We start from the raw sequence: 8692 nt of genomic DNA, 5'->3' as shown, positions 1-8692 counted from the left end.
CCAGGTTGTGCAGATGGTTCCTTCTCATGCCTCAATTTTGAATGTCTGTGTATGCTGTAGATATCACACATTCAGAAAATATACCAAATGGATTACTGTTTCTATAATCTGTATAGAGTACAACAGAGAGTATCTTAGACTCCAGATTCTTAATTATTAGCAGAATAGACACTGATGGTCTTTGTAGAGTTTCATGTGATGATCTCCAGTTTGGAGACAGACATCACGATGTGAAGCAGTATGACCAGGTAATTTTATCACTGTGTTTCTCTAGCACATTCAAACTGCTTACAACTTCTCCTTAATACATTCTGAAATCTGGCCTGAAATCTTGAGAAAAATCAGTGTAATGGTGATGATTCTTCTGTTATAGTAAGCCACTTAGTGAGAGAGGAAAAGAGTATTTAAAATCTACCTTTCTCCATTTAAAAATTAAAACATTAGTCAAGGAATTGCTAGAGATCATTGATAATGTACTGCCTGAGAATGGATGGATACTTCTGCACATCAGTTAGCATCCTGAATATTTACAGTGCCTAAGACAGGATACAAAGTAGACTTACTGAAATAAAGGTGAACTGAAAAGCTTTCTAAAAACAAGGTATTTGAGATTCCAGCTGAGAGTGTTGAATTAACTCTTTCAGCTTCCATCTCACCAAATGGGGTTTTATTTGCCACTGAATTTTAATTCAAACAAACAGAGCTTTCCACTAGGACACAGAGCATAAAAGACAAAGCCGTGCACTGCCGTACAAGGGACTGATGAGAAATCATCACCTGAATGCAAAACTTGACTCTCCACTGCCAAAGAGCAGTGACATTGCTGGGCTGTTGTCTCTAAGTGGATTTGAAGCGCCAGTGAGTGTTTGGTTTGGGGTTTTTCTGAAGGGTGGTTGGTTTTAAGGCACTGATCCTCTAAACCTTGACATACGTGTGAACAACGGTACAGGTCACCTGTATGTCATTTAGAGGATCAGGGTCTAAACATCAATAGTCGCTTTATGGAAGGTATTTCCGTTCACCTTTTAACTACAGTGAGTATAACAAGGCAACAGAAACCAACAGTAGTTTCCCCACGTAGTCTTGTTGTACTTACAGAAGAGTAGTCTGTGACCAGGGAACCTTTGTTTTATGGAACTTGTGAAAGGGACAAATCACTCTTTACAGAAATTCATTATGAAAATGTGCTGTTATTAACTGGAAGTCATAGATGTGAAGAAGTGGGAAGATACAACTTAATAATAGTTCATCACTTTGTGTGCAGAATCCTGTACTGTGTCTCCTTTTGACTTGTAGCTAAGCTCCCGCATTCCTGCTACTCTTCACACTTGAACCATAAGTGCTGTAAAAAGTGGAGGCTCTTGATACTGTTCTACTTTGCACTTTCTTAATCGTTTTATATATGTTGCTTACATTTTGTACAGCTGTGGCCCTCAACTGCTATATATTACAAATTCATTTTAAAGTATTTATAGATTTCTATTCATAATATTTGTGTTGTGTATATGACGGTAAAGAAAATATTTGGTATTGTCACTGTACAGAAAGTAAAGATTTTGTATGATGCATCTCCTGAACACACTTGCAATTCCAGGGCAAGTTTTTCCTTGATTGCATGTATGTGCATTTTTCCTTTTTCCAGTTCAAACAGATTTGGCAAGAATAAGTCATGGCCGTGTACTCATGAACTAAACCATCCCTTCTCCTTGGGACCAGCTTCAAACTGCCCTGTGCATAACTTTCTCTGACCAGTCCAGAACACTGCCACCTCCCCTTCCAAGAATGCCGAGGGGAAAGGGAAATGGAAAATGGCACAGGGCTGACTGTGCTTAGTTGTGTGTGGAACCAAACAGTCACTAAAAGGAATGAGGAAATAGCTTCTGTAAGAAAGAAAATGATTTTAATATACAGGTATGACAACAGCAACTACTTCCCATCTAAGGAGCAACTTCTTGAACGACTTGCTCATGGAGCCACATTACCAGTTTTTCCATGTTTCAAATTGGTCACTATTCATCACAGAATCATTACAGAGCCTTTTGTTGGCCTGTTAGCATCACAGAAGTGAAATACATGTAAGAAACTTGCACTTGAGTATGTCTGCAGGTTCTATGGGTTTGGTTTTTAAGCCATGAATGTATTTATACGCAATGTATTTTATCGAGACTGCAGGTATGTTCTGTGTCTACACATGCGCAATGTTAACATTTCAACAGTGGAATACAATTTAAATGGTTCAAAAAGCTGTGTTCTGCAAGCTCTTTGTGTTGCACAAGTTGTCTCCAATTCCTGTCCAGTGCCTCACGTTCTCTTGGAGGCTGAGCACACCTTAGAACACAGCAGCAATGAGCAGGTGCTACAGATGTTGAAAGCACAGCCTAGCATGGGCCTGGTTTTAGGAAGTGGCCTAAATGTGCATGTGCTGCAAAAGGCAATTTGATCCACATCAGCTTTTCAAGCGTTTTTAGAGGAGGCGAAGGATTACATTCAGATACGGGGATTATTTACAAATGTATTTGCAGTTTGGCAAGAGCTTTATCCTCTTTCTTAATGAATTCTGAATACTTTTGTGACAGCTTGGGGAGAAAGAAACAGAGGATGAGCAAGAATGTCATTCTTGTCATTAGAAGTAAGGAACTCGGATGCATAGATAAACAGTGGAAGGCTTCAAAACCATTACAGAATCATGTAGGTTAGAAAAGACCTCTAAGATAGTAGCATTCAACTGCTAACCCACCACTGCAGTGTGAGGGAGCAGTTCATTTATGAAACGTGAAGATTCCAGAAAGCTCACAGTAGCTGCAAGATCTTCAGAAAGCTGGTTCAGAACTTCAAATTGCCCTCCTCAGCCTGAGAAACAAGTTGAAAGAGAAACAAAATCCAGTTTGGGCATCTGATACAAGATGTTTAGGCATTCTAGTTCAAAAAGCCCCATGGGATATCTAGAGTTTAAGTACCATAAAAGTGGGTCTAGAAAGCTTCACGTGTGAAGGAAGATTGCAGTTAAGTTCAGGTGGCCTGAAGAATGGTGAATTGACAAGAGTAACCTTCAGCTACATACATATTGCCCTAAGACAAGCACAAGAGTTATCACCATTGGAAGAGAAGAAGCAGAGAGTAAGCTTACACTGAGTGACATTGATTATTAGATATTTTAAAAGAAACACCTTTAAAACTATTCCTTTCTAAATGCTGAACTAGTGCCTCAAGATCCCTACCTTCTGAAAGGCAACAGAGCCTCTGTGTCGATAAAGGTTGAACAGCACCTTTCAGAAACAGCTTCAGCACAGAACTGGGGCTGGGGCAGGAGAACCAGGCTGCTGCACATAATGCAATAGTAATGCTGCAGGTAACAGCAAGGTGTCATTAAACGGCTTGCAGGGGGACAAAAAATGTATAAACAGAGAAAGCGATGAGTTATTCTCTTTAAGAGTAGGTGTTTAACCAACCCAATCCAATTTTAGTGCCCATTGCACCATCTTTGAGCATAGCATGACACAAGAGAGCTGCCTGCCGAGGAAGCCTGTGTGTTGAACTGCCATTCCCATCGCACACTTTCTGGCTCTATAAGGAAAAGGATGCGAGTTGAAAATGTGGGTCACTAATTTTCAGACAGAAAACCCCACCAGCCCCAAACCTACCCTGTCCCAGAATAGTTATTTCAAATAACTACGTTATATTTGAATGATCAACCAGGGATGTTCTGCAATTACATGCCATGCAAGAAATACGTTCTCACTATGGATTTGGTTTTGGTGTGCCGTTTGTTGTGTTGTGTCTTGGTTTTGGGTGGTTCTGAGCAGGCTGTTTGTTTAACAAAGCCTGTCTAATGGCTGAACTCTATTTACATGAGAGTAAATCCATTTCCCTTGTGGAGGCTAAAATTTAAATATCAGACATTTAAAAGGAATAAATCTTGTGCTTTTTAGGAAGCCATGTTTTGAAGAAAATCAGATTTATTCTATATTGCCAAAGTGCTTTAATGAAGCTGATTATCACAGGGAATTTGTCCAAAACTATGTGCAGTCCTGCCATCAGACCAGTGATAATGACATCATTAGACAAACAGCTCTGGGCACTGTGTGTGGTCCTCAGCCTCCTCACCTGCTTTGAAAGGGTAAAAACAACACCAAACCCAACTCTGTTGCATTTTTCACTTGTTTTCCCATTTTGGAACATGAATAACTTGCTCACTAATGAACATTAACAAAGATGCCAAGCATGTAACTAACACCTTCACCTGTCCTCTGTTACAGAAGGGTGACCACCCCAGCTATGCTATCCCCGTTACCTCTGAAAACCCAAACCCTGAGCATGAAACCCATCACTCTTAAGACATGATCTCCTATCATTACAGTTAACATCTAAAGCAAAGAGAGGCCATGTAAGTTTTCCTTATTTGCCTTTTAACAAATTAAGTGGTGGGGGAGTAATTCAGCACTTCTTGATTTGAAACAGCATTGAACAACTTCTAACAGGCTTCCTGCATTGCTGAACCTATTTAAGACTAAGACTAGCCTGACTACACATGGAGTCCACACATTATTGCTGCACTCAAGGAAAGGCCCAGCCCTGGGAGGTGTTGCCAGGGTTTTATTTGTTTTAAACAGCACTGTATCTAATCTAAACCTTTCCTGTTGGGTATAGAGCAGCTCATTACCTGCAGTGCTCCCCCAGGGAGGGAACATGAAGAACAGATCACTGTTCTCTACAGCTGCCTGCCCTACTCTACTTTCTGCCTTTCGGTTCTAATCACATAACCTCCAGATGAGCCTGGTTTTATGAAATGCCATCAGGGTCATTAAACCCTGTCGGCAAATCAGTCCACTTCCCCCCCCCCCCCCTTCCCTGCTCCCGCTCCCGGAGGGATGGGGAGGAGAATCAAAAAATGCAACTCCCACTGGTTGAGATAAGAGCAGCCCAGTAACTAAGGTATAACACAAACCACTGCTGCTGCTACCAATGATAATAATGATAAGGGAAATAACAAGGGAAGAGAATACAACTGCTCACCACCTGCCGACCGATACCCAGCTTGACCGAGCAGTGATCTCAGCCCTTCCAGGTAACTGCCCCCAGTTTTACATCCTGGGCATGACCAATACCTCTTTGGTCAGTTTGGGTCAGGTGTCCTGTCTCTGCTTCCTCCCAGCTTCCCCTCCTCCCTGGCAGAGCATGAGGCTCACAAAGTCCTTGGTCAGACTAAACATTACTGAGCAGCAACTAAAACCATCGGTGTTATCAGTGCTGTTCCCAGGCTGAAAGTCAAAAACACAGCTACTAAGAAGGAGAAAAATGACTGCTACTGCTGAACCCAGTACAGTCACTTAACCAGCCCCACTCTGTCCCTATGTTCAAAATACAACCCTCATCCCCTCTGCCCTATAAAGCTCAGGGTAGTGACCTCTAATTTCATTGCCTTCCATAGTATATTTGCCTCTCATCTAACAGGGAAGCTCTCACCTTGTGACTTTTTGTCCTTGTTATCTTTAAACCCGAATCTCTGCTGTGAACACCTTCCTGTAGCACAGTAAGGATGTTGCTGTGAGGAGTGGAAATGCACAGGTGGTGACAGTGACTTCCTGAGGAGCTCTGCAAACAAATGCTACACCACAACCCAAGCTGACTTTCCAGCAAGTCAGAGTGACTCAGTCTTAACCCACATACACCCCACTCTAAGCACTTACTGGCAAGCAGAGTCCTTGCTTTCAGAGGAAAGATGCCAAGGAAATTGTTCACACCGACAAAAAACATCCTGTAGAAAAGCAAATTAAAATCTGGCACTCTGTGAAGAAAAATCTACTGGACCTTTGGGCTCTGCTGAAATTCTAAATGGATATTCAGCCCTTCTAACTGGAGCAAAAACTGTAACCTATTGTATTTTCCATTTTATTTCCACTGTCTAGCTGATAATGTACTTTCAGTAGGTCACTCACAAGCAGTGAAAAAGCAAGGTGCCTGCACATCTGAGCCAAAAACTTTGCTTAAGAGATGTGATTCTGTAAAAAGACTCCTAAAAGGACAAAACGCACCCATATGCACATCAGCAACCTCCTCACTGTGCAGGCAGCAACCTCTCACTCATACCCTACTGCCTGTAAGTCAATACCACACTGACTTTGCCTCCCAGCTGCCCTTACAGATGGACACTCCTGGTCTGCTGTTAAAACATATCCTTCTCCCTGAAAGCAGAGAAAGAAAACAGGACAGGACACAGTGATCAGCCCTAGCCACCTCCTGGAAACAGGCAAAGAAACTGCACAGGGTGAAAACAACTCTACATGCTGGAAAGATTGTGATCCTGTAACACATACCACCGACACATCCACCTACAAGCACGATAACAACTGAATTTAAACAGTTACCAGATAAGAGCCTGGAAGGAGGGAAAACCTGAACATTCCTGGGATGTCAAAACCCCCATAACTATGGGCACAGACCTATGGGAGGGAAAGGAAAGTAAATGAAGGAAAGTTGCGTGTCTGGTACCGCCTCAGAACCCTCTCCAGCACAAACACCAAGAACAACCCAAACCCCAACCTGCTAACACTCAGCCCTCTCCTAGCCTTTCTGCTCAAAAACAACCCCTCTATCCGCTAATTCCAATTGTTTTAATTATTTCATTACTCTCATTAATTCTCCCTCTGGCCCTCTGACCCCCACGGCTGCTGCCACTCAAGCTCCTGTACCCACCACCTTTCCTTGCAGCACTGCCCTGCTTTTGCCTGTTCCATGCCATTCACAGCCAAGTGGCTCCATAAGCCAGCCAGGGCCTCCCACACGGATCCGGTGCACCACGATGCAGGGAAATGACTCTTGCACTGGGAGCAGCTGAACCCATGCAGCTCTGCCAGGCTGTCTTGGCGCTCAGTGCCTGGGTGCAATGGGACTGGAGAGATGCCAAAGCTCCCATAACTAGACCCAGCTCCTTCCTGCTCCTTGGTGGACCTACACTTACCCAAGTGTTCACCTTCATGACAGATCTTGCTCCTGTGATTCAGGGGGGGGCTGGCAAGGGGTCTCAGTTTGCTCCGTTCTCTGAGCGAAAGGGAGATCTCTGTTCTCTCTCTGCTCCCTCACAGCTGGTGCACAGTGAGGCCCACTGGTCCCACTGTGTAGGATGTGCTCCTGGTCTCAAGGACACAAGCAAGGGCTGCTCGGCTGCACCTTTCAAACAGAATTACTTTTACCCGTTCTAGCGTGGGAGAGGGCGTTTGAGTGCAGCCTGGCACCGTGAGGAAGTGGGATCAGCCTCTCCAAACACCAGGCTGTGGGCGGCGGCGGCAGGGCAGGCAGCGCAGCGGGAGAAAGGCGCAGCCCCACGGCCCCGGCAGCGCCCGGCTCCTCCCGAGCAGAGAGGTTCGGTCCCCGGGCTCCGTGCACGAACCGCTTCATCTGACCTGCGGCCGTGATCCCCCTGCACAGTGCGGGGCTCTCCGCCACCGGCACAGCGCGGGTCCTGCTCACCGCCCATCCCGGGTACCGCCGCTCCGAGCCGCCGAGCCGGAGCCATGAACTGCACCGAGCCGCGGCGGCTGCAGGCGCTGCTCAGCGCGCTGCTGCGGGAGCTGCGCCGCGGCGGCAACGCCAGCGCGGCCGGTGCAGGTCCCGGTGCTGGTCCCGATGCCGGTGCCGGGGGGGACGCGTCGCTCTACATCCTGCTCATCATGATCTTCTACGGCTGCCTGGCCGGGGGGCTCATCCTGGCCTACACCCGCTCGCGGAAGCTGGAGTCCAAGCACGACCCGTACCACCTCTACATCGAGCGCGACTGGGGCCGAGCCGGGCCGGGAGAGGAGGGCTGCCCCGCCGAGGGGCAGCGGCTGATGTGAGCGCTGCCCGGCCGGTCCCTCCGGGCCTGCCCCCTCGGCTCCCCGAGGACCGGCGGGGTGAGGAACAGATCGGCACCCGCGGCCGGTCCTGCAGCGGGACCTGCTCTTCAGCTCTGCACAGATCTGGACTGCTTTTCTACAATGAACACCTGCATCGCGTACGTACAGAGACCACTCTCATCAATCACCTCTAGAGCTTACCTAACATCTTCTGCTCTAAAATCAGTTAGTATTCCACCCTGTTACCCGAACACAGTGCTACTGCTGTGGGCAGCCTTTCACAGAATTAAAAGCAGCTACCCTATCACTGTATTACGAACCCTTCTATCACTTTAGAGCACTGGCAGTCGTGCCAGGTACAAAGGACTGGAAGGGTCAGGTCTCGTTCTGATAAATCAACTGTTCTGGAATCATTTATCAAAACAGGAGCTCAGAGGCTGAAGGTGCTCCCACGAGAAAGCATCAGAACCTCATCACAGTATTCTGTGCTGATGGACAGTAACTGTTAAAGGCATCAATAACATCCACACACACACAGAGACGTGGAATTGCAAGAATACCTTTGTACAAGTTAAACCTTAAAACACCACACAGGATATGCTCTGTGCAAAAAAGCTGGGCAGGCAGAGGTTGTTCGCGTGTTCTAGCCATGTTAACAGTCTGTCATTGCTTGGTTTGGGCCTGGGGTGGGGTTTTTCCAGATAAAGATTAAGGAACAATTCCAAGGAACAAGCACCTTCACTAGGAATGGTGCATCACACTATCTGAACTGCTATTTGGATTTTATCCAAACCACGCTGCAGGAAAAAGCAGCTTTGACATTAACTTAAAAGGAGGAGAGTTTTTTATGTTATAGACTT

General features: G+C 45.9%; 1 protein-coding gene across 1 annotated transcript; it reads left to right on the top strand.

Annotated features, from left to right (window-relative positions):
• Positions 1-7511: 7511 nt before the first annotated feature.
• Positions 7512-8278, top strand: KCNE5 (potassium voltage-gated channel subfamily E regulatory subunit 5). Its single transcript, XM_061445712.1, has one exon. The coding sequence runs from the start codon at positions 7512-7514 to the stop codon at positions 7830-7832; it is 321 nt and encodes a 106-aa protein (XP_061301696.1). The 3' UTR covers positions 7833-8278.
• Positions 8279-8692: the final 414 nt, after the last annotated feature.

The sequence above is a fragment of the Pezoporus flaviventris genome, unplaced genomic scaffold, assembly GCF_033815535.1.
Source record: "Pezoporus flaviventris isolate CSIRO_AGI_PZ_B2104156 unplaced genomic scaffold, CSIRO_AGI_Pfla_v1 ptg000005l, whole genome shotgun sequence".
NCBI lineage: Eukaryota > Metazoa > Chordata > Aves > Psittaciformes > Psittacidae > Pezoporus > Pezoporus flaviventris.
This window is presented reverse-complemented; position numbering and strand designations above follow the sequence as displayed.

Coding starts and splice junctions, on each gene's coding strand:
- KCNE5 (XM_061445712.1), top strand. CDS start 7,512: ATGAACTGCACCGAGCCGCGGCGGCTGCAGGCGCTGCTCAGCGCGCTG.